The 25,927-nt window shown below is 40.7% G+C and overlaps 1 protein-coding gene across 1 annotated transcript in view; it reads left to right on the top strand.

Annotated features, from left to right (window-relative positions):
- frmd4ba (FERM domain containing 4Ba) overlaps positions 1–24,630 on the top strand; it is a 44,080-nt gene extending 19,450 nt beyond the window's left edge. Inside the window, exons 3-24 of the mRNA XM_055160861.1 lie at positions 3,065–3,130; positions 3,214–3,308; positions 3,436–3,528; positions 3,727–3,811; positions 4,715–4,771; positions 5,078–5,100; positions 9,596–9,679; positions 10,272–10,337; positions 10,673–10,730; positions 11,533–11,619; positions 15,420–15,496; positions 16,097–16,235; positions 16,685–16,826; positions 16,931–17,064; positions 17,138–17,254; positions 17,550–17,778; positions 17,858–17,914; positions 18,332–18,447; positions 18,947–19,089; positions 19,288–20,048; positions 20,372–20,495; positions 23,658–24,630. Of these exons, the coding sequence (XP_055016836.1) occupies positions 3,065–3,130; positions 3,214–3,308; positions 3,436–3,528; positions 3,727–3,811; positions 4,715–4,771; positions 5,078–5,100; positions 9,596–9,679; positions 10,272–10,337; positions 10,673–10,730; positions 11,533–11,619; positions 15,420–15,496; positions 16,097–16,235; positions 16,685–16,826; positions 16,931–17,064; positions 17,138–17,254; positions 17,550–17,778; positions 17,858–17,914; positions 18,332–18,447; positions 18,947–19,089; positions 19,288–20,048; positions 20,372–20,495; positions 23,658–23,781 (2,877 nt within the window). The 3' untranslated portion in view covers positions 23,782–24,630. The remainder of the gene's footprint in view (positions 1–3,064; positions 3,131–3,213; positions 3,309–3,435; positions 3,529–3,726; positions 3,812–4,714; positions 4,772–5,077; positions 5,101–9,595; positions 9,680–10,271; positions 10,338–10,672; positions 10,731–11,532; positions 11,620–15,419; positions 15,497–16,096; positions 16,236–16,684; positions 16,827–16,930; positions 17,065–17,137; positions 17,255–17,549; positions 17,779–17,857; positions 17,915–18,331; positions 18,448–18,946; positions 19,090–19,287; positions 20,049–20,371; positions 20,496–23,657) is intronic.
- The last annotated feature ends 1,297 nt before the right edge of the window (positions 24,631–25,927 follow it).

Raw genomic sequence — 25,927 nt, 5'->3', positions numbered from 1 at the left:
AATAGACAGGTCCTTCATGGTTCACTCTACCTTGTTTACCACTAGTGTTTGGTCTTGAAATTAAAGGTTGGAGAAAAAAAATCAGTAGTTGTCTGTAGGGTAAAATCTCAAAAAATGTGTAAAAAATCAGACAACAAAAACTAATTTAGACAAGTTTAAAAGTTTTTGTTTATTGCATCTTGGCTAATAAGGATAGAAAACATGTGGATCAGCGTGTTTTGGCTAACATAGCCTTCAACTGTCCCCTCCAAAGAGCACATGTCTACAAATTAGGACTTTACATGTACCTACACAGCGCTTCTATGGAAGATAATTTGTTCCATCAGATTTCGAATTTTAAATACGACTGAATTTCTCACTTTGAATTTTTTAACTCTGAAAAATGATGCTTGAGTTATTTTTATTCTGAATTTTAGTGGCTGAAATTTGAAGTTTACTTTCAATTCAAAACAAACAAAAAAATCACCACAGATATTTTCAAGCCCTCAAATTCACCGGTCAAAATTCAGAACGTAAAATTTGCAATGAAAAATTTCACAGCAAAAATCCAAGATGCCAAGGCAGAAGCAATCGATCATGTGAGCGAGGAGGACGGAGGCTGTTTCCTATTGGCTGTTCTCATCTGTGGGCGGGGTTTACACTTAACAAATCAAAGAGATGAGGTTTTGATGAGGCGAATTTTGACCAATCAGATCGCGTCACTGCAACATCTCCTGTTTCTTACTAAGTTAGATCGGATCACTTTGGATTGACTGCTTCTGCCTTGGCATCTTGGCTCTTTACTGTGAATTTTCTTCACTGTGAATTTTACACTCTGAATTTTGACAGTTGAATTTGAAGGCTTGAAAATATTTGTGCTGAATATTTAAAAGGTGATTTTTTTTTATATTGAATTTTATACACTGAAAATGTGTACACTTAAAATTTCAGCAACTAAAATTCATAATAAAAATAATTCAAACATGTTTTTTCAGAATTTAAAATTTCACAGTGAGAAATTCAACAGCATTTAAAATTCCAAATTTGATTAAAAAAATTATCTTCCATACACTTCTCATCGTATTCTTTTCAAAATGTATTGAAAAGAATATGATGAGAAGGTTGTCAAAAGTATTGAAAATTAGATATTAATCAAAACAATCTAGTGTAAACACATTATGGACAAAAATTTACTTTTCCTGAATAGTTTTAGAGTCGTCTTGAACCACATAGTTACAACTGCTATTATTTTGTGTTTTTATTGGCATAGTGGTATCACAATTATTATGTACTATGTATGAAACCTGTTCCTTAGTGTACAAGTTTTAGTACTGTGGAATTTTACATACACTCTGCCCCTTACATAATTTTCTGTCCCTGCTTTTATATATTTGAATTTGTTGTTAATGTGTTAATAGCTTTTGCAGCTTTCTAGTGTTGGTGCTTTGTTTTTTCTACACTTGTGCTCTCATATGCAGTCCAGACAGCGCCTATCACTGCTGCCCTGCTCCTCTTTGTATGAGACAGTGCTTTGGCCCAGAGCCCAGTCCGACTCAGGCAGGGTACTGACTTCTCCCCTCTCTTAACATCACATCAGCTGGGAGACACATTGCTAAGACTCCATCACATACGGTTCTCCTCTGAAGACCACTATGGCCGTCCGGCTTTTACGTGGAGTTGAGGACTTGGTGGTATCCAGTAGCCAGATTATTTGGACTTTGGCCCACCAGACTTTGCAGAGATGGTACAGTCACGGTCTCGTCCCATGTCAGCGACTTCTGGAGACTTGGTTTAGGGTCAGAAAGTGCTACCAGGTATGACGTCTGTCTACTTACTAAGAGAAAGTACTATAGTAAGAAACTGCTTTGTGCCAGATGTATTGGATGTTGTTAGCTTTTGAGTCAGCACACACTTTCTCTTGTCTGGCTCATTAGTGTATGCATGTGTTTGTGTGTGAGAGTGCGGGTCTAACAAGGCACTCTCTTACAGCATATGGTGCTAGTTAAGCAGCATGACCTTCTATTTGATCTCACCGTTTGGGTGAGTCAAGAGCCTGTAAAACACTTGTGAAATGCATTGTTGTGGGCACACCTGAGCTCTGTCAGCATGTCTGTGGCCATATTCTTAAAGTGAACTGACTGAATGATGCTGTGCTTGAAGTTTTATATGTTTATTACAAAGTTTAGGAATTATATGATCAAAGCGCTATTTTATTGTTGCCCAGATTATAGGCTTTGAAAAGCTCTTTGTAGATTTTGAGTTTAACATACTGGTAGTAGCAATATTTGGATGTATTTGTGAGGCTGCTCAAACCCCACTAGTGCTCTGCTGACCTCTTTATTAAAGGACACAACACCTTCTTGTGTGGAGATCTGTTGTTGTAGTTATAGTGACTTAGTGCTAATAACAGAGCTGTGTGCTATGTTCAAAGACCCATGTGGATACAGCACAGTGGGAGCAGGTCAACGGCCCAGGGTCATGTGAAGAGGGCACATTAAAGGGCTTAATGACAAGGATGCAGAGGGCGACCTCTGCCACACTGCCCTGCCTTTTATCAGGGAGACCCCACTCCCCTCAGCTGCACACAGGGACACAGCCCAGACAGGCTTCAACAAGGACAATCCATGCTTTCACTGGATCGTTCTAATACCTTCTATGAGCAGTGTCTTCTTTTCTATAGACATACTGTATGTGCTCATGCATATACTATACAGACATTTGGTGTCACGTCATATTGTGAACTGTATATTCATACAAGATTTCCAATAGTGCAATAGCAGCTTTGTTGTGGCAAAGGACACAGTAGTGGGCAGACTGGAGTTTACCATGGTGCCACAGGGTGTCTTCAGCCTGAACCACTATGACCCTCACTTTCCACTGTGGAGGCCAAGCAGTTGGAAACCACATGTTTATAGACTTACTACTGCTATTGGGATTATATAAAACATTCATTTAATTAATAATAAATTAGGCCTACTGGAAAGACAAGTTCCATCAATATGTGTGATCAGGGGTTTATCATGACTAAATAAATATCTCAGTAAATGCTTTTAACTAATGTGCTGTTTGTTTGTGTATTTTGCAGATGACAGAAGGACGACAGTGTCAGATTGATCTCCTTGATGACAGAAAGCTTGATCTTCTAGTTCAGGTCAGTATCTTCATTTAAAATGTATAACAGTTGTTACATTTTGCCATAAATCATTTTCCTTTTTTCTCTATTGTACCTTTCAGCCAAAGCTGTTATCTCGCGAGTTGTTAGATTTGGTCGCATCCCATTTTAACCTCAAAGAAAAGGAGTACTTTGGGCTATGCTTCATAGATGACACGTAAGTACACTATAAGTAGCCTGCACTTGTATTAATACATACATGGTCCCTTTTTATACAATTAAAGGCAAAAGGAAGATTAAAGGCACTACATTCTCATGATTCATTCTCTTTATTCTTTGTTCAGGGGCCAAAGGAACTGGCTCCAGCTGGATCGTAAAGTCCTAGATCATGCTTTTTCCAAAACGTCTGGTAATTTGGAACTTAAGTTCCTTGTAAGGTCAGTCTATTAAGAACGCACTTGAAACTTGGTTGCTCTGCTTATTACACAGTTTGGGGCTGGGAATTCTATATATTTGACCAGCAGATGGCAGTAAGTGAATACTGTCTTTGTATTTTAAACGCAGACTGCTGAACTTTAAAAAAATATCCTGCACACATTATAATGTTTTTGTTATGTTGTGGGTTTTCTTTACAGATTTTACATTGAAAGGATAACCTATCTGAAAGAGAACAATACAGTGGAACTATTCTTCTTAAATGCCAAATCTTTAGTCTATAATGTAAGTAAAACGTTCTTATGTTTATTTATATTATTATTTATTCCTAAATGTTGTGTTTTGTTTAAAAGGCACATTGTAGACCAAGGCTACAAATAGACCAGCCAGTGTCAAAAGTATTCTCAAAAATATTTTTTCTTGAACCTTACCAAACAAGAAACATGACAGATTCTGTATGAGACAAACTAAACATAAACCCATGTGGACACAAGGTTGTGCACATTGCTGCACACAGTTAATCTGAGGGCTTCTCTAACTTGAACTTTTTGTTTCACGGAGTGCCGTTTGAGGACTGCCGTACAACTGCAAATACACAGATGAATCTTGCTCACTGTTTTCCATCTGCATTCTAAACCTCCTTAGATAACTAATATTGTATTTTAGCCCGACATGCGCTGAGGCTGGTCTGGGGAAATTCTTGATAGAAAAAGACGCGAGGGCTGTAAGGGAATTGGTACCGTTGCTAGTTTTCCCACTGTCCCGGGCGCACGTGAGTGCGGCACGTAAGCAGACGTTGCAGTGCAGTTTTTTTCGCGCGGCAGAGCTCGAGCCCTAGCAGGCTGGTCGCCCTGGATACGGGAGACTGTTGAACCTGCTTTCGGACTATACCACTTTTCAGCGGGGGTAGTGCCTGCACCGAAGCTGCAATTTCTGTCGCTATTGCACCTTAGTTAACGTGTAACCGATTCTGCTGTAGCTGTCGTACTCCGGCTGCAAGATTCGGAGTTTGGATTACTTTTGGAAACTATTTTAAGACGCTCGAAGTGAAAACACAGTGGTTCGGTCGGTAACTGTGGGACCGAGGTACGGGACGGGGCAGATTTGCTTGAGTCAAGTGTTTGGGACAGCCTGCCCTTTGAATGTGCGTCTTTTAAAAGCTTTCCGTGTTTGCCCTCTGCTCTGTAGGAGACCATCGAAGTGGAGAGTGAAAATGTCTTCAAATTAGCCGCATTCGTACTGCAGGTAAGAACGATTCTGTCGCAGAATCTTCTGCACAATGAATTCTTTCACTCAGCCGAAACGTGAATGAAGACGCTCAGTTTGAAAACAGTTGTCCCCCGGGATTTGCTCTTTGTAGTAGTAGCTTTTGTTACAGAATCTACCATTTTTATACTTACTTAGACCTATACTCCTAAGTTTTTAATCTTGCAGTTAAATATGTTTTACTTAACGTTAGTTATATGAACACCCATTCCCTATTAGATTGATACATTTTCTTGGTGAAATAAAGCAAGAGCTAATGCTGGTTTATTTCTTTGCGTATCGCAGGAAGCCAAGGGAGACTATGAAAGGTAAGAGTTTTTATACAATACAGTGTTTTGCATTTCTTATATTTTGCGGCTGACTTTCAGATTTGTCAGTATTTGCATGCATATCAACCAGTCTTCACCAGTTTGTAAAAGCCCTGAATTGAATCTTTCTGCTATAGATCCATTGTAATCAAAATGCCAACATTGCCTGTCACTTTATTCTGTAAATTAGTAAGGGCTGTGCTGTGAGTTACTCATAAACTTAGCTTTGCTCAGATTTGCTGGTTAATAATCCACTGTTTGTTATACTTGTGACATTGAACTAAGTCTAGTATTTAGCCCTGCCTCCATAGAGAAAATACTCAAGGGTGTATCTTTCTGACATTGTTTAACTTATTAAGTCCAATACTGTGACAAGGACGCTGTGTTTGTTCTGTTGATCCAGTTGGGAGTTTTTCAGTACAATAACTTCTTACCTTGCGTCTACATACAGGTACTGTTGTTTTAGGAAGTCTTGTTCTTAACACCTTGACCTCCTGATAGGGTGTGGGCAGAAGTTCCCATGAACTTTTTAGCTCAATTTTGGTTTTAGCCACTTTAGAAAAGTTATTATTCACCTAAAGTGAGCTCAGAATAGAATACCAAAATCGATCTGTGTGTGTGAGATACAGGAAAAACAGTGTAAAAAGTAAACAAAAGAGCTGTCAAATAATCCAGTAAAATAATCCAGTAAACTGCAGGAGAACATCTCTTAAAGACATCTATCATACTTTGGAATAAACTTGCAAAGTTGATGATTTAGCATCTAAATCTCCCCTGGTTTAATTTAAGGTCTCAGGATTGTGTCACTTAACCACTTTGTTCAGTTTTGGTATAGAATGTATAATGACACAGTCACTCTGTAACTAAGCTATAAAGTTATAAAGCTATAAATTTATAAAGCTATACAGTGTACACTCAAGCAGGTCAAAAAAATCAAAAATTTGGTTGTAGGTTATGCTTAAAATTCAGTGGCTTAAGTGGCTAGTGGGAGGAGTGTCAGTAGTAGCTAAAATGAAAATCTCCCTCTAGCGTATTGCTAATACTATTAATGTAAAGCCCTGCACTTAATAAACATGAGACTGGTGGAGAAGTTGAAAGTGACCAAGCGAGTGACAGAGTGGCAGAACCTATGCTGTCCCGCTGCACTGCCTGTAAACTGCCCTGTCTATTATCCTCACACAAAGATCTGCAGAGCTTGAATGCATGCAGCCTCATACACAGTGCTGAAAATGCAGTTTAACCTCTTGTCAAACCACTGCTTTTGTTCCTCTGCAAAGTAAGCAAGGTTTTTTTTCCTTCCTTTTTTGTGGCGATCATTACCTGGCCCTATATTTACAAGCATGAGTGGCCTGATAAATGCTGATTGTTATTTATTACAGGGTTAGAACAGTTTTATGCCTCAGCACTTTATTTAGCGCCACTTTCAGTTTCAAGTACAGAGCACAAGCTGGACTCTGATCTTATGTGGGAGTGGGGATAGGCTGAACTTTGTCCCAACTTTGGAAGTACAATGCAAGACAAGCAACCAGCTAATCTGAGGGAGTCACTGAGGGATGACTGGAACATTTCTCTCTGTTACCTTTTGTTCATTTTTGTTTTTCTTTTTTTGAAAGGTGCTGCACATTTTTCATGTAAACAAGGGAGACCACTTTGCACTGTCTGTGTCTAATTATAAAGCATTTTTATAGTCCTTGAACCAGGAAGTAAGATAGTTAGTTGTGTTAGCATTACCATAAAGTAAAGTGCTTATAAACTCATTGGGCGAAGTCATGTTGTGGACTTTGTGAATATGTTGGTAATTGGTGATTAACTTTGGTTAACTAGATTGGTTTTCACATTTTTAGACATTTGAATCAGGTATAGCACTTTTCAAGCAACCTTTACTTTTCTTGGTACCTCTATGTTTATGACAAGTTGTGTTTTTTTTTTTTTTTTTTTTTTGGTTTCTTTGTCTCTTAACAATAATAACACAGTAATACATTTTTAGGTAGGACTAGTTATCAGTTAGAACTAGCTATTAGTAAACTGCCTTTCTCATTCATCATGCTAGTTAATGAGCTTTCTTTTTGCTTCATGTGTGAAGCAGTCCAGTGCCCAGTCTAGTCCCCTCATAAACATAAGAGAGATTATCTGTGGAGTCTTTGGGAGGCATGGATGGACCTGAATGTCCAATAGCAGACAAGCAGGCGTCAGGAGAAGTCACTCTGTAGTAGAGGAGCTGTGTTGGCGTGAGCTTCCCTCCCACTGTGCACCGACTTAATGCTCCGTCAGGTTCCATGGTGTACTACACTCCCATATGAGGTCCAAGGAAGGTTACCATTGTTCAAAGAAACTACTGAATGTTCCCATTGTACAGGCTGACCGAGTTGAAGGCTACAACTTGTACTGATTTGAACAGCTGCTATTGACAAGATTTTTTAGACTGCAGCCACTTGTTTCAAAAAATACCGAAGGAAACAGAGCTTTACAGAGATTCTCAAATTATGGCAATAATGTATCGTTAAAGGCTTTGTTGCTGAAGAAAATTTCCATTGGGTGTACCACAGAAACCAAATAATTGCCTTAGGAATAGTTTTTAAATGCCATATAACTGGATGCTTGGTTAACAAAAATAACCTTATAATAGTATAATAGATAGGGAAGGGATGTGGAAGGGCATTTCGTCTTGTTTCTGTGGTCTGGCACGCAGATTACCCAGTCTTTACACCGCACACCCATAATCATCAATCCAGAAATTGCACTGTACTGATGACTGTAATCCTACCAGATTATCACACAAGACCTAATTGCAGCCATAGTAATATCACACTGGACACATTTAGCTCTATGCTTCTATTTGCAGGTGTAGTTGGTACTTAGTGGTCCATTCACAGCAGCAGGCTCTGTCATTGTGCCACCACATGTCAGTCCAGGGAAGAGCTGACACATGAGTATCTCTCTCCCACAGTGGCTGGGCATAAAGGGGCGGGGCCACAGACACCCGCGCTGCATGCTGTGGGGAGATAACACACAGTAATGAATTCCAGATTGCTGACGGAGCAGTGGCGGCGGAGTAGATCACCTCGACAACACCAGGCCCCTGGCTTCCCATAAAACCTATATGCCATCAAACACACAGTGAAGTGCCATGGCAGCAGAACCTAGTCAAGCCTATAGAGCTCTACGACAAGAAGAGTGATTCAAGTGCCCCTGCCCTTGGAGAGGCTCAGTCCTGTTTTTGTTTAGTAAGCTGCTTCACATAACTGCATCATTATGGGTCTCCTCCAGCCTGTTACTTTTCATTACTTAAACAGTCTTTTCACTTGAGGTCATGATGGCACTGGTCCAACAATGCACAAGATATTATGTTTCTGTAGCTGTATTAATTGAGTTACAAATATATGACTCTCTCCAAGCATAGTAGGGCTTACTGTTTACCCTTACCGATCTATGTAGGTCATATGTATTCAGGACAAAAGCTACAGGGTTAACTGACACCACAGTGCAATTAATGCTCGTGTTTGTTTACTGTCCAATATGGATTCATATACTTTTTAAGATGAGTAGAGTCTGAACTGACCAGCCGATAACACGCGGTTTTGGTTGTTTCTGCTTCTGATGCCAGTGTCAGCAGTACCATTTAAATATAACATAGGATTTGTGATTTCTGACTATGCCAACCATGCCCAAATGAAACATGCTTGGTTAAGATGGGGGCAATGGTGTATGTATTTGTGTCTTGTTTGAGGGGCCACTGTTTGGTAACAGTGCTGTGACTGGGACAATACCTTTCAGCACAGAAATGCTGCCAAGTTCTTGAGAATAGTGTTGTTGTTTTTTTTTTCTATCTCTGAGCACAGTGGACAGCCTATCCACATTAGAGGTCTTTTTATCCAGCTGGACCATGCGTTTTCTCCTCAGTCCACTATCAAAGACCTTGGCTATGACACAGAGGACTGTTTACAGCATCTGTATTTATTGTATTCCATAAGTGAGGACTGTATTCTTGGCTGTGTTGTGATACTATCAAGGCTTGTTATTTCTTTCATTGGCTACTCTATGAAGATGCTCTAATCCAAAGACAAGAGTTATGTCAAGGGGGATTTCTGGAGCTATTTCTGTGCCAAATGAAATGTTCTGATGTCAAGTCTTTAAGCCGCTGCATGGGGTTTTCTAAATGAAGTTTGGCTTGACATAAATGAATTTGAGTTGGCAACAGCATGGGTTTTTAGAGATAAGAAAGAAGAAAACGACATCCAGGCACTGAGGTTTTCTTTCTCAAAAGATTTATTACACACAGCTTTGTGATACAATCTGAAACACATTGTTGTAGCTCATACAGGTGTGGGAATATTATCTGCAGTGTGGGGAGAGCTTGTGTTCACATTTACACTTATATTTATGTCCAAACAAAGATGAAATACAGATTGTTTCTCACTCAAAGCTGTTTCATAAATTGAATGATAAGACTGTTTACATTGAATTCACTTTTAATGATTTTTGCCTTTGATTTTAGCTGTGAAACTGCCCGGTCTGACTTAAAGCAGCTGCCAGTCTTACCCACCCGAGTCCTGAAGGAGCATCCGTCTCTCACATATTGGTAAGATGTCTTTATTACAATTTGTTGTCTTCTCAAATCATTACTATCTATTAGTGCAAAGGCATATTTTAGTTTCTAGTCATTTGTCATTCACTGTCCCATGGCTCAGTGACTTGTGTGAGTCATAACTGTATTTTCACATCCACAGCTGGAGTTTTACATTTTATAGTAGACTAATATGTTTTCACAGAACAGAGTAATAATTCTTATTAATTTATTTTGAACACCAAATAAAGTAATTTTAGATGCCTGATGTTTGTGCTGATGTGGTATTTCATAGATGTGTAGACCAGGTGTAATCTGCAATGTGGTGTTTCTAGTTTCACAAATGTCTCTGTAATACAGCTGAACTGCACACTTTAATACTCAAATAAAATTGATGGTGATTCTGGGAAAAGTGGGGGCTACGTGCAGCCCGGTGGTCTCTGATAAGCCAGTGTGCACGCTCCACCATTAGCACTAATGATTACTCTGGGAGGTGCATTAAAGCTCAGCAGTACAGACCAATAGGACACCCTGCATTTTCTGCATGAACTCACAAAGCACATAACACTGGGGATTACTTCAATGTTTTATATCTGTGTGTTTGCAGTGAGGACCGGGTCATTGAACACTACAAGAAACTGAAGGGACAGACCAGAGGACAGGCGATTGTCAAGTGAGTGGGGAGCTTTTAAGAGTTGTCTTCACTTTTGACTGGTGACTCTGGGCTCAAACATGGTTGACACTGTGTCATTATCGGCCTGTCCAGTGTGTTTTTCTCTGTACTCTAACTGTGAGTGACCCTGGTCTTTTACTCCCGTCTGATTTGTGCCCTTGAGGTGATCAATGGATTCTGTCATGGGCTGAAGCCGATCAATGGCCTGGCAGTGGGACTGTATCTCTGTTGTTAAAGCTTAAAGCCCACTCGGTCTCTTGTACAGCAGCCAGTGGGTGACAGAGATGAAGTGTGAGTGAACGTGTGGGTGAACGTGTGGTGTGTTTTCTCTGCAGGTATCTGGCCCTGGTGGAGTCACTGCCCACGTATGGAGTCCATTACTACCCTGTGAAGGTAACAGCACAGACCTTTTATTTATCAACTACTTTACAGGGTTCTCATTAATGTCTCGATATAAATCTGAATGTTAAAATTCTAAACCAATTCAGACAAAAAGAAATATATTTTTCTGTTTTTCTGTTCAAGCCCAAGGCTGACACTTTGTTAAGCTGTCATTCATTTCAAGTAGATTTACTATAAGCAATTTTACACCATTATACACACATTTTTGACAGTTTGAGTAGTACTAGCAGAAATTCAAAGGTAACAACTTATATCAAAACTCAACTCAACACAAATCAAAAGTTGTACATGTTTTATTGGTAACAGTTCAGTATAGGACAATTTGGTAAATAAGACTTTTATACAAAATCTGAACACAGCGATATGTACAGTATAGTATCTAATAATGAACACAGACAGAGTAATATAAGGCAAGCCATATCAGTCCAGTTTCACATGTTTAATAGACCAATCAGAGAAGTTGAATTGGAAGGTCTGAATGAAGACTAAAGAACTATACCTCTAAGAAAGAATCAAATCAGGAGATCTTTTAGATTTTGCATGCTTCAGCTAATTTCTCTAGCACGTCTATGGACTTGTACTAAGATAAATTAAATTAAGGTGTCTGAGGAGATCAAACAGCAGTGGTAGGGGCTGGCATACTTTTTAAGAGCTTCTCTCTTCTTGATCTCCTCTTGTGTTGCTGTTGCTGTGAGCATAATGGGGTAATAGTGTTGGTAAAACCCTCCCTTAAACAATCACACCAGTAAAGTGCCTTTTAATGAGCCATGCTGTTATGTGTGTGCCTCCACAGGATAAGCAGGGTATCCCGTGGTGGCTCGGAGTAAGCTATAAAGGCATTGGCCAGTACGACCTACAGGACAAGCTCAAACCGAGAAAGGTAGGACATTGTCGATATGTGCAGATTTAACCGCTCACACGTGAAATAAAGGCTCAATAACATAATTTGGTATGTTGAAAGAAAATAATATGACACATGACACCATAACTCTTCCTTGTGTATTGTTCTTTAGTTGTACTGAATGCCCAAATTTTCAATTCAAATCAGAAGTCTTACTCATTAATGTATTTGACTGAAGTGGTTTGTGGTGTTGTCAAAAAAGAAAAAAAGTAACCACATCTGAAACAAACATTTTTCCTATATTGTTCCTATGGTTGATAAATCCTTGAAATTACACATTTTACACTTCAGGAAATCAATTTAAGATGATGATAATTGAAGGCTGGATTAGTATATTATGCTGTTTGGTTTAAATAGAGTCACATTTTGAGTCTGTATTAACATTAGTATTGGTTGTGTCCATGTGTGACCCTTTGCTGACCACACCAAAGCTGTTCCATTATGGCAGCACCCTGTTGACAGAGCAGGGAGTGCTGCTCCACAGTGGAGGCTGTCATTATGGTGCTCTGTGGGAAGCTATGGCCTGTGGGACGGGCTTGGCACAGGGCCAGCTGGGTGGGTGGTGCGGGATAAGAGGAGTGGTGGGGTGCAAAAGGGGCTCATTAGTGAAAAGTGTGTTTATTACTACATAAGGAGGTCAGACAGTCACATAGTGCAGACACTGTAGTACAAGCTAACTCAGGTCAGTAAAACTTTTTAGTTTAGAAAGTTTCATCTGGTCTTCTTTACCTTCAGCCCCCCCCAAACTCATTATGCTAATGTGAGCCTTTGTGTTTCTGTAGGGAGACAATTCATCAAACAACTGGTCAATAACTAACTGTAGCCTCGAGAATGGCAGCGGAGGGGGGCGGGGTTAGTTGTGGTAGTTTTGTGGTAGTTTTGGAACGTGGAACAACAGGGCTCGAAACTCTTTATAATCTGACCCAGCGAGGTTAGCTTTGCAAATTACAGTATATGCTTTGCAATATTTCCATTGTGTAATGCTTCATTAGTCCTGGAGTGTTTATTTTAGTTCATGTAATGTGTTTTTTAATAATTATGGTGAGAGGTTTTTGGATACTCAAAAGATATCTGTGTGAACTGCTTTGTTAAGAAGAACAGCACAGGATGAGTAAAGCCTTATTGACTAGGATGGAATCTGCTAAGTGAAGGAAGTTCATAGTTTATACATAACTGTATTCATGTTATGAGCCGACAAAGATGACTCACTACGATTTTAGTGCTTTTGCTTTGACGTAGCAAGCATGTTCTGTCAGTAGAGTTGGCTAATATGCTAGTTGATAACTTATGGTTTGTTTGAGAAGCACAGAGTGTAGGAGCCACTGTGGCAGCGTCCAAAACAGATGGTCAGTTATTCCTTTTGAATGAAACTCTCCGGCATGCTCCTCCAGAGGGTAACGGGACACTTTGTGCAGACCCTCCAAAATGATGAGCCAGCCGTTTTAAAATAAATCTTGTGTTTATTATGGATGACAAACTGTCAGCTTTGGCATGCTGGAGCAATGGAGCAGATAGGCATATGTTCAAAAGACTATTTTGTTTACCACAACACTGTGCTGAGGCTATGTTAAAGTATCCTGTTTTGGAGAAACTCAGGCTGGTGTGTGGCATGTTGTCAGGTGCAGTCTGGACCAGATCTTGTTCAAATTCGTAGGAGTTAGTCCTTAGTTTGACATATTTTCATTGAGGAACTGTAATTTGAATATGTAGTCTCCACCACAGGCCTAGGGTCTATGGGTGTGTCTGAAACCACACACATTCTGGATTACTTCCACTTGGCTCTATTGAGACACAGATAAAACTGAAATACTTGCTAACTTTTTATGAAATAAAACAGGGGCTCTTCAGCGGACTCCTGTTGTAATGGAGAGTTTGCCATGAGGGATTCCATGCTTCTTCTGTGGAAGAAGTTCCTGGAGTCTTGTGATGTTTAAGGAGTGTCACGTCCTTCACATATTTTGACTGCATTACAAATCACTGCTTTAGTATCAGGATCCCTGTGCGTCCATAGATGTGGAGTGGTCGATATTCTAGTGAAAGTCAGTGGTCAGAAGTTGACTGTAAATATGTAAATGCCCCTAAATTAGCTGTTGAAGATTGTGAATTAGTTTCTTTCTTTGAGATACAGCTTATTTGTTCCTATAGTACATAATCTACCTTGGTTTCCTCTGTTGACAGGAGCACTCTACTGTCTTTCTGTATTCTTCCTTTTTAACTTGTGTGGCATTTTGGAATATTTTTGCTAATGAGTGACACACTGCTACATTTAAAATGTGAAAAAATAAAATGTATGCAGTTATTATTACTATTTGCCAAATAATATTTGGCCTGCAGTTTTATTCTTCAGAAAGAAACCATATTATCTGTATTCCAAAATCAATGACTTCACAGATTTTACGAATTATTTGTTCGTGTTGATTTAAATCAATTAAAAAAAAAATCAAAAATAAAGTGCTGTTATTAGAACTGCAATAGTTCAATAGTGTGGTATTCCATTTTATGTGTTTAGCAGCTCTATTCGCCACCTACCTCCAGAACATTTCAAAAGATTACATAGACTTGGTGTAGTAGTGATAAAACATAATTACAGAATTCCCCCCTGGCTTGGTAGAGGTCCAGGCAGAGAGAAGGCAAGTAATACCTTGTATTAATGATTAGACCATAGTAACAGATTCCTCACATGTTTGTGCAGAGGACACAGCGCTGCTTTGTGTCGCATTTACAGTATGACACACACATCAGAAGAGTTTATCACCAGTGACCTAATCTTCACGGACATGGACTTGTATTTTTAAACACACTTCATACCAACTTACCAGTTTATCAAGTCTCCGAAGGAAGTGCTAGGTGTGGGAGGAGGAGAGATACCAAGGCTTGGAGGGAGCGCGAGTGAGGAAGCTGTGATGTCAGGGAGGGGGCGTGGCTCACTCAGCTGAAACTCTTGCAACACCTATCCTACTCCTGAGAACAGACAAGAGAGAGTATTGTTCAAGGAAGCTCTAGCCCTGTGGGAAACTCTTAAGTCAAAGGGAACACTACAATTCAGCCGGGATTTGATAAGAAAAGAGCAGAAAGAAGGAGCTCATACGGTAGGTAAGCTTGGACATGTAACTTAGGAATCCTTTAAAAATACAACATACAACATACGACATTTTTTGGGTTTTTTTTCTACAAATTACTACAGTTGTTTATCAATATATGACTAGTGTGCTTGTGTCCATGTTATAGGTCTATTGTGACGATAGCCTGGGGATAGGAATATTGCATACTGTAGATTGGTTACTATCTTGTGTTTTGGTAATGAGAATGACCCTTTCTGGGAATGAATGGAGGAGGCATTGGTGAGATATGAGTTGGCTAAGCAGATGTTGGACTTTGACAGAGCGCTCTAGCTTCTGTGCTCATGGCTCAGGGAGAGGGGCTAGCTCGTGCCTGATGCCTCAATGCGACTATTTCTCTTCATGCAGTTTTCAGCAGCAGTAGAGTAATTGTCCCGTCTCACACCTGACTGAGCCCTGTTTTCCGTATCAGCTGTTGTGTTTGTGCAGATAATGTGGCAAGTCAACCGGAAAATGCATTCAGAAATATCCAGGAGGAGTCAGTGCATTTTTAGAATAACCCCCCCATTCTGTAAAGAGGCTCTCACGTGAATTTTGTCATCTGGTGTGTCTTTGCTGTCACTGTTTGCTGAGTGACGCTGTAAACACACATTTCACACAATGGCTGATTCTAGGATTGTGTGCTCAGTCCCTTTAACAAACTGTCCCTCTCCTCTGCAGTTGTACCAGTGGAAGCAGCTGGAGAATCTGTATTTCCGAGAGAAGAAGTTTGCAGTGGAGGTGAATGACCCACACAGGTCAGTGAAGGCAGCACTTTTTACAGTGCGTTCCAGGAGACTGGTTCAAGTGCTGCGATAATGTCAGACGACCTTATCCCACACGTTGCTCTGGGTGAAGGCCGTGCTCTGGTCCACTTAGGACTGAGCTAATGCCTATAACCTGTCTAGTTTCCTGCTCTCATTTTATAAGCTTTTAAAGACTTTACTGTCTTTTTAACAGCATTGTTTTGTTTTGTTCTCTCAATGTAATTATTTATTAGAAGCCTTTGAAAACCTTTTGTTGAGTTTGTAGAAGACGTGATGTAGCAATGAATGATGAACAATTAACAAAGAATAAAGCTAGTTTAGCGATCTCATAGACCCCCTTTTAGAAAATGTTGCTTTATTCCTTTTATGTGGCAGTAGCAGCCACAAAATGTCTGGCATTAAATATTGCTGTGTGGTTGTTTCAAATGAGCGTGATGACACACACACAGTATACTATCATTAAATAACACAAGTCTAATTACATGGTGCTATATATAGATGCATTATTAACCAACTGACATATCCTTTGAAAATGCTAATTTTAGTTTAGTTGGCTGTAATAATAAGTGCTCTCTTTTCTTACTTGTGCAGAAGAACAGTAACTAAACGGACATTTGGACAAGCTGGCCTGGTTATTCACTCATGGTACGCCAGCCACTCTCTGATTAAGACCATCTGGGCCATGGCCATCAGTCAGCACCAGTTTTACCTGGACAGGAGGCAAAGCAAAGTGAGTATTCACATGCCACATTATTCTGCAATTTATTAAATGTGAAATCCCATGGCGTGTACATGTCTTGATATAAAAAATGAAAAACACAGTTATGATATTTACGTGAAAATTATACAATTTATTTGCACTAAATTGTCTTATTTCTTCATCCATACATCATTCATAGTGTGGTAAGTTTTACTTTCAAACTTTAGGTAAACACATAGCTTGCTTCATAGTTGTTTATATTAGTTTAAATGAATGAATGCATAACATCCTAAATTATAGGAAACGGTCTTGGTTAATTACTTCTTCAAAAGATCTTTCACATTTCATCTAGGAATAGAGCCCACAGTGATTAATGAGGAGAGCAGTGAATGCAAATGGACCAGCCTCTAAAATAAAATATTCTCTCATTAAGCTGCTGATTTTCCCTCAGTTCTGACCGCTATGTGCTTCATCTGCAGGCGATGATGACTACAGCCAGAAGCACGGGTGACATCGCAGTGGACCTCACAGAAATCCACGCTCCACGCATCACTAAGCTCTCAAAAATGGAAAGCAAAGACCAGCTCATTATGGCCAGCAACGGCAGCCTCATTTCAGCCGGTACGCTGACTTAATCAGCTTTTAATGACTTCTGGGCCATGGCACATTGGCAGGTGATGATTTATTGCAATATTTAAAGCTAATCACAGGTGCACGTCATTTAGGTTCTGCAGAGTCTGAAGTGAACGAGGAGCAGAAGAAAGAGAAACTGTCGGAGCTAAAAAAGAAAGAGAAGAATCTCCAAGACGCTCTGGCACTGAAGCTGGAGGAGCTGAAGAAGATGTGTTTGCGAGAGGCTGTGAGTGTCCTCTTTTCAACACCATTTTGGAGTTATTTTTAGCCTGCATGCTCAGTCCTGTTGTTGTTTGCAGGAGCTTACAGGAAAATTGCCTAAAGATTATCCTTTAGCAGCAGGGGAAAAAGCTCCTCAGGTCCGCCGACGTGTTGGGACAGCCTTTAAGTTGGATGACCTCTTCCCCTATGATGAGGTTAGCTTGGTTTCATGATGTTTTATGTTGTGAAATTATCCCAAATTTGTAAGAGGCTTATAATATTCTGGATGCAAGATCGGGTTTGACCATTTATCAGAGGTTTTGAATTAAGTAAATGAAACTAATAGTAGGTTAACATTAATTCACTCTTTAGTTATGTTCTGCAGATAAGATCAGTTATGCATTTTGTTAATACAGTCTTTAAAAACAGCACTACCATTTTGACATCTTGCTGTCAAAGCCTGTCAGTGTAATTTCTTCAGGAGACTTAATATTGACTCATTGTTTGCAGGACCCACACCTCAGGAATCTCGAGAGTAGATTTGCCTTGCAGCAGAAGATCGTAGAAGCCGCGCTGAAACTAGCCAATGAAGGCGATCTGTGTAAAACGGTGAAGAAGAAAAGAAAGGGCAACTTTTTAGATGCCATGAGGAAGCTGGAGGAGATTGAGAAAGAGATTAATGCTTACAGGGTTAAGAAGGGGAAGGTGCCCACGCAGCGAGCATCTCTGATATTAGCAGGTACTACAAAAGGAATGCAGTTTTCAATTATTTTTATGTTAAATGTGAAAAGATTGTCTAATTTTCCTTACCATTTTAGATGATGTGAACATTTCGGACCTCAGCTCTTTGTCAGACAGCCTCACTCTGGATGACGGTGTGTAGCTTGCATTTGAGTTTGCTCTTGCTCTCAGTAGTTTAGTTTTTTTAGTTAAATAACCAACCAAACAAAGTACACATATGCCTAACCAAAAAGTCCTTTCAACTGACAACAATCACATCTTCGTTGCTGAATAAATAACATAACTTTTTGAGGCTATGGTGAAAAGATGCATTTACTTCATTCACGCTAAGAGAGAAGACTGTCATTTTTTTCATTTTCATATGAATAGCCCCTGTAATTACAGAGGTATTAACCATAAGTCATGACCGAACATCAGCAATCTGACAGCTACACAGCAAATTCTGCCCCCGAGCTCAGTTTCAAACCTTAACAGCTCTAGAATGTTGCGATGTCACGTGAACGCAACCTGTTTTACTTACTTTTCTAAACCGAGCATGTTAATTGCCACAGATGAGGATCTCGGTACCCAGAGACAGAGGTCGAGATCGGTGCAGTACTCACCACGGCCACATCACGCAGACACGCTGGACATCCACTACAGCAAAGACCGCCGATGTTCAGCCAACGCAGCAGGCCGACAGCAGGTGCGCCATACACTGTTGACTCAGCCTCCCGATGGGTTGTTTTAGAGCCAGTACAGACCTGCAGAATAGACCTAGAGTTACATTCCTGCCAGTCGCCTCACTCTCCTTCTCCCTCCCTCAGCAATCTTCTCCTTATCAGCCAAAACACAGCCGCTTTAAAAATAGATGGAAACGAACACGTCAATGCAAGCGGCAGGGAAAATGAGAAAACAGGGAAGTGGCTCTGGAAAATGTTTGAAAATACACTTGCTGTAGAAGTAGTAACAGTCTCTAGGTTGAAGGCGTAGTGCGCTAGCCCGTGAAGAAAATGTTAAATGGGCTATGAAATGACACTCAGCCAGGTGTTAGCGATGACTCAAGTGCTGCTTCAGAGGTGTTGGTTTTCTCCTTTTGTTCAAATGAGGGCAGATTGTTAACCTTGATAAAAGGGCTAGACTCTGAATACATCTCTTATCTGCTTTTCAGATTCAATTATGGCCAGGACCCATACTACTACACAAACTGTGATGCCTTGTCAAGCCACACCAGTCCATACAAGCCTCCCTCCAGGCAGCCACGTGACACCCGCAGCATGCCCCCCACCCCCCTCCTCACCCGCAATGCCTTCAGCAGCACACAGCTCAGGTACGGCCCTCCTCTGGTGTGCTTCTCTTGTAAACAAAGGTTTGCTCTCATTGTTTTTTCACTACCTTACTTTTTCCACTCATTTCTATAGATGCTGTTTTCTTCAGATTACTGTTATGAATAAAATTGCATACCCTGTCCTCCCACTTGTTTTCCTTTCAATCCATAATCTACTTTCTTTTAATAATAATATTTTAGATCAGAGGAACCATCACATCACTTCCGACAGCGAAGCGGCAGTCTGGAGTCTCAGTCTCAGTTCCCCGAACCTGACCCGCCGATGCCCACATTTGTCATCAACCCTGCCCGACGCAGCAACAGCACTGAGGTCCTCGATGACGGCTCCTCCTACACCAGCCAATCCAGTGTGGAGTACAGTGTTCCCGGCAACCACAACCACCACAACCCGTGCCGCAGGATTCGTAATCGCCACAAGAGGGATCTATACGCAAACTCCGGGAGCATGCCCAATCTGGCTCAGCCTGATATGCGCTGCCATTCCTACCAGCCCAGGGCACGACCGTCCACCACCGCCTACTACGTCACAGGATACCCCTCCTACACAGAACCTGAGCCTTACTGTAATAGCACCTACATGTACGACAATGAAATGGAGGGACATTACAGTGTTAATGCGTACCACCCTAACTCCACGCCCTATCACAATAATGACATGCACAATTACTACGGCAACGATGAGGTGGACGGTATGCACAACCTCTATGCTACACTACGGCCACCCAGAAATCGCCCAGCTCCCCGACCAAATGAGGATCACATGAAGCACATGAAGAAAGCAGTTGTGGCAGGGCATTTGAGGGACTGGTACCAGCGCAACACGGCCCCAAAACAGCCCATGTACAGCTACGACTACGACAGAGGCTCCCAGCACAGCATTGGCTATCAGACCATGCCTGCTCCATACTGCCACAGCAACCGCAGCATCACCTACTCCACAGGTCAGTACTGAGCCCCACCTTGCTAGTTCAGCTTTTAATCACTTAGGCCAGCACTTTGTAATAGACCTGGGAATGGCAGTTTTGCTTAGTGCTGAAAAACAGTATTCTCTTCACAGCACGTTATTTTAATAATGGCTTGGTATTCTTTCACCAATAATGGCTCTTTAGTGGACAGTCTCATGTGGTCTCTCAGCCTCTTACATTTTACATTACGCACATGGGTGAAATTGCTTAGACTATAATACAGAATAGAATGTATTTGGTCTTGGTAACTTGGTCTCAATGTTGACATGCACTAACTTTGACCTCTCTTGTGTTCCTAGTCTCTTCTACAGAGAACTGGCATGGTCACATGTCTGGCAGTATGTTGGAGTATGACGTGCCCGTGCATGCGCCACAGTCCTACTCGTACAACTCAGTCCCCTACAGCCACGCAGCCCACAGCAGGTGAGGAAAGAACTCTGCTGCTTATCCAATAAGTCACTCCCTGATCCTCCTTAGCCCTCAAGCTAAGCACCTCTTTTAATTAATTACAATGAGTGTGAGGTTATTGAAAATATAAGCTACTGTTTGCCTTCTTGTCCATAAACACAACTCTAGTGGGAGCTAAGGAGGTTTCAGAGTTTTTTTGATTATAAGGACTGAATGCCTTTTAACGGATTAGCTGTTAGATTTAAAGGTGCAATGTGTATTGCACGTGATGTGTGCAGCTACCCAGTGTTGAATTGTAAGCGTGGTCTTGAATGAAGGCTTCTATGAGCTGTTTTCTTCACACCACATTGTTCTCAAAAAATACTCTTTGATTGCTTCACTAGAAGATTTTTCTTTTCAGCATTTAGTCATTGCTGACAGATGCAACTTTTTTGGCTTCTACTGCAATCATATTGTTCATCTAGCTGTTGGTGATTTCACATGAGGGTGCCTGACTTTTGAATCTCCAGTCTTAGTCAGTATCTGCACACTGTGCCTTTAAGACTGCTCCTCTCCTTAACACCTGCCTGGCCCCTGCTTTTCTTCTAGATACGGCCCCTCTCAGCTGTTACAGGGGCCCTGGTGCAGCCCTGATGGCCGGAGGCGCTGTGCCTACTCCCCCACTTGTCCTCCTCCTCCTTCTGCTCCTTCCCCCCTCCCCTCTTTGTCCCACTGTCCTGTCCTCCAGGCCTCCTCCTGCTCCTCACACCCAGGGCACAGGGGGCAGTCAGGGGCTCTAGCTCAAAGGTAGCTCCTAGTAAGTACACAGCACCACCAGTCGCAGTGTTTGCCTCCTCCTTCATTTGCTTGTTCAGTGTTTTGGAGTGAAGTGCATTTTTGAGCTGCTTGTGCTGAAGTAACTGTGCATGGCTTCAAGTAACTGCCTGGACAATCAAATCCACCAAACAAAGTCCAGAAAGTACACCAAAGGAGGAATGTAATGTAATTTAAAGTTGTGATGGTCTTGTTAGGGCTAAAAGTTGGATTTTATGTTACAATACACACACACACACACACACACAAACAAAAATACACTGCATTTGAGTCAGAAAACCTCTCTCAGTACGTGGCAAATAAATTGACAACTGCAGTAATAAATTTAATTTAGTTGTTATTAATTGATTGTTTCAGATCTATTAGCAAAGCATTATATTTGGACAGATATTCAGTATTTGTGGGCTCAAAGTATATTTACTGTTTAATAGACGGGAAAAATTACCTTAACTCTTTCTCCCTTGGATGCCTACTAGGAACAACCCACACATATATTACTAGGGCTAAACATAGAGCATAATTACATAAAAGAAAACGGAAGTGATTATAAATGATTTTCACTTTCATGAACTTTATTGAAACACAGACATATTTGATATCTCTGAAAACCTTAGACTCTGAACTATTCATTTATGGATGTTTAAATGTGATTCAACTCATTTACAGGATTGTAAAGCTCAGCATCTGATCTAAAAAAAAAAGACTGAAATATTTCAAAGGACTAGCCTGAGCAACATCCAGATTTCGGGGCAATTTTGGTTCATAATTGAGTATAAAGTCCTCATAGTTTATTCGCAGGACTTCATACAGATGCATCACCGGCATTCTCACCTTCGTAAGTTTCACTCTCCGAAAGTCAGTCGCTATCACTCTTTTCCGCTTTATAATCAACTTCATCATCACTTTGAAATCTATAAAAGTCACGTTCTCTAAAGTTATCCATAAAATACGCCCGCCTCTCATTATTTCTAAAACTGTGCACCGCAATCTTTACATTGCTCGTGTTTCGTGTTGTGTTTTTTCCGGAAGCTACAGTCGTTACTACTTCGATTAACTTAGGAAAAAATCTGCGAAAATGCATCCTGGAATCCTACTGGTCAGCCAAGTGTGGGTTGTAGTGGCCCCCGCCTATCACAGCAGTGATACAGCAGAGGTGTCAAAACACATCATTAAGGAAACAAGGAGGGTCGTCACATGTCGTCTTCATGGGGGAAAGAGTTAAGCAGGATTACCATTTTATTCTTTGTAATGAAAAACATGCCTTCTTTTTTTCCCTCTTGAAACAGTATGCCCCCTCCTTATCACACGGGAATATTTAGAACCACAGTCTGTCGCCTCTTGTTCGTCCAGTGTTTCTGACCTTCTCTTATATCACAGATGTCCCACAGAGTTTGAGTGGCCGAGCTCTGCTAGGATGGCACGCCCTGCTGAGCCCTTTGCCGCTCACCAGGAAAATTACACATTTCCCCAATAGACAAACCAAAGGGTGAGACCAGGAGGTGCAACAGCGCACAGGGTTTTTATGGTGGTGGTGATGAGACCCGCACAGAATCATTTCTCCTCCTCTTGATTGTGTTTTTCCTGATTGTGTTTTCTGGGTTTTCTTGTGGTGGTGGAGTGCACTGGTGTGACCCTAAACAATGTGACGCTAAAGCATTCACAGACTCTGGGTTCAGACGTGAGGGGCTGTTTACACACAAAAAAAAGATCTATACTGAAATGTATCTGTGGTATTGATGATCATTTCATTCACTGCAGTGTCACAGTTAATAAACCAAAAGTGTAGCAAGCAGGCTGGGCCATTTGATTCATCTAAATACTGTCTTCTTTAATGTAAACTGCCCACACCATATTTTTTCTTTGTCATTTAACACATTTTTTGTCAGGCTCCGAACCGTATGTTTTCACTGACAGAGGATTGGTTGTAGACCTCTCAGTAAAGATCCAAGCATATCATTGACAGTTAAAAATGAATAAATTTTGATTCATTGCACAGCCCTGCATGCTAGCATAATAAACTCCCAAAAGACAAACTGCAACTCAAACTGGCTCTCCTTGCAGTCAGAAAGGGGGGAGCTGGGAGTCAAAAATCCTGTTCAGTTATTTTTAGTCTATTGAAGGTTTTTGGATTTATCACAATAAAATGCAAATATTAGCGCCCTTCAATACTCACAGAATGATCAGTCTAAAGCTACCTTGTGTGTAAACAGTGTCCGCCATGTTTGAATGTGGGAGTGTGAGAGGACTCCTACACAAACGTGGATTATCACAGGAGGACCCAGGGTTAATGCATTCTCCACTGCTGCCTGAGACTCCGTCAAAGGGACATGTGCCTAATGTGTTTAAATCCTTTGTTTACTACAGATCCTACATCGACGTCAGTCATTTGGAGAGACACACGACACCCAGCCACCAAATGCACCCCAGCATGGACCACGCGGAGCAGATTTTCTGGCACGAAGAGTCCAAACCAGGAACTATAGTCTAGCCCTGTGTACAATACATTCCCCTGCTGACACTGTCATGTGCCTTAGACTGCACTTACCTGTTTTTCTGGCCAAGGACAGGCCTTTGAAGGAAATGACTTTCAAACGTGCATAAATGAAGTCTTTTTGTACTTTTATTTTGTCATAAAGCTTAAAAGAAACTTCAGTGTTCCAAGGTTGCATCCCCTTTTTGATGCACTAAAAGCCAAAAGAAAAGACGACTGATGTTTTAATTTTTTACAAAAGATGAACCAGGACACTTTTACACACGGATATCAAGCCACAAAGAACAACCGCTCCACCTGCTTCTACACTGTGTATGAACACTGGAAATATGAAGGATTAGACAAGGACAAATAGGGCCTTGTCAAAGAAATGAAGGATTGAGCTCTGTAAAATGGTTCTCAAGATGGCTACCTGCAGGGTTATTGTTAACTGACTGAACCCTCATTCACTGGGACTGGAAAAGTTTTGTGTTTGCTACTGTCAGTACTTTGATTTGAGCCAAATTCTCTGACCACCTGAGTATTACAGACATTTGTCACAGTCACTGCCACAACTCACTGCAGGACGATGGGCCCAGTCTGTTTGAATGGCTCCTTCATCCATGCTGGAAATCATGGTCTGGTGCTACCACTGGCTCTTAAGAGAAAGACACTGTTTGTAAATGTTGATGTTGTAAATACACTGTTTTTGTAATTTTTAAGAGCGTTTTTTTATGTCACTTGAAAAGCATGTAATATATAGTAACAATGTTGTTAAGCTGGTTCTTAGTCATTTGTATAATGGAATTTGTTCAGATTAAAAAAATCTGTTTGTATCACTTTGGACAGTTATTATTACACGCAAAATTGGGTTTGGCTGTTGATGTCTCATACTAACATAACAAGTTGATCCCATATATAAATATATTAACCGCCTTAAAGGTTTATTTTTCTATATTTTAGCCATTTTAATTCCAGACTCTGACAGTGATAATAAGGCAAGATATCAAGATTATTTTTAACAACATTATCAGACCAAATATATCCAAAACTTCCCATTCTGATTTAAATTCCACAGCACCTGCAACTACTTTTGTTATCCCACATGTACGATCCTACTTATTTTCCGCATACATACTTAACTTGATAACATATTGATAAAGCAGAACTACAAATTTTAAATCAACACTTAAAGTTCACAAAGTAAACTAAGATAAATCCATTCAGTCAGACATTCAGTGAAATAATAATTAGTGACAATATAAAAACTCCACTCCCTTTTTAAAACAAAACTAAATCATGATTAATCCCATTGACCGCTTACTAATACATAATTGCCATTGTATCAGTTTCGTGTAGTGGCAGTCCATGTGAGGGCTTTGCTATGTTTTCTCAGCTCTCTGTTGACAGACAAGTTTTCTATTTCCTGGAGCCACTAAGCGACCTAACCAGTCTTTAGAAGGTGTCACACCCACTGCGGCCGTAATAAGCTCTTCTTTCCCATGAATGACACACTGGTGTTTATGGCGCCTGTATAACCTCCCTGTGGGCTTCCATGTAATATACGTCTCCTTTTGGTCTCATCCCCCTTTTGTGGATTACATTTTAACCCTTCGTCTCATTTTCCCAGCGTTACCCCACAGTGTTCTCTACCCCGACGTGATCCTGTTTTGTCTTACAGCGCCCCTCGCCAGTATCGTGGCTACACGGGGGTCTCATACACACACGCTTAGAGCCCAGGCCTGAGGGGGAGAGGGCTGTTTTGGATCCAGCTGTCCTGCTCCATCTTGTAGCTCCTTCACACCAGCTGTAGAGAGGCACATCCAGATGACACTCCACTACATAAACAAAGAGTTCTTCTATGCTCAGCCCGAAGAACAAGCTTCAGACGAGTGTACTGTTTTCTTTGCTTAATATGTACCCTGCCCATAAAGGTCCTCACCTGGACTAAGCTAAGTAAATAGGTAGTCTTCCATGGAGAAACATCTTGGCAACTACTAGTTCTTTTGCCAGGTTTTTTATAAAGTATATTCTACAGAAAGCCATGGGGTTAATTTTCAAATAGAATAATATTGAATCCATTGCTATTATAATTGTATTTATATCCCATTATGTAACTCTGCAAATGTTTTTTCCTGCTCTTTAGAGTTATTCTAATAAGTTC

The sequence above is a fragment of the Boleophthalmus pectinirostris genome, unplaced genomic scaffold (assembly GCF_026225935.1).
Source record: "Boleophthalmus pectinirostris isolate CB_2022bp ecotype Guang Dong unplaced genomic scaffold, ASM2622593v1 HiC_scaffold_3, whole genome shotgun sequence".
Taxonomy (NCBI): domain Eukaryota; kingdom Metazoa; phylum Chordata; class Actinopteri; order Gobiiformes; family Gobiidae; genus Boleophthalmus; species Boleophthalmus pectinirostris.
The sequence above is the reverse complement of the archived record's forward strand: the minus strand, read 5'-3'. Positions and strand labels throughout refer to the sequence as shown.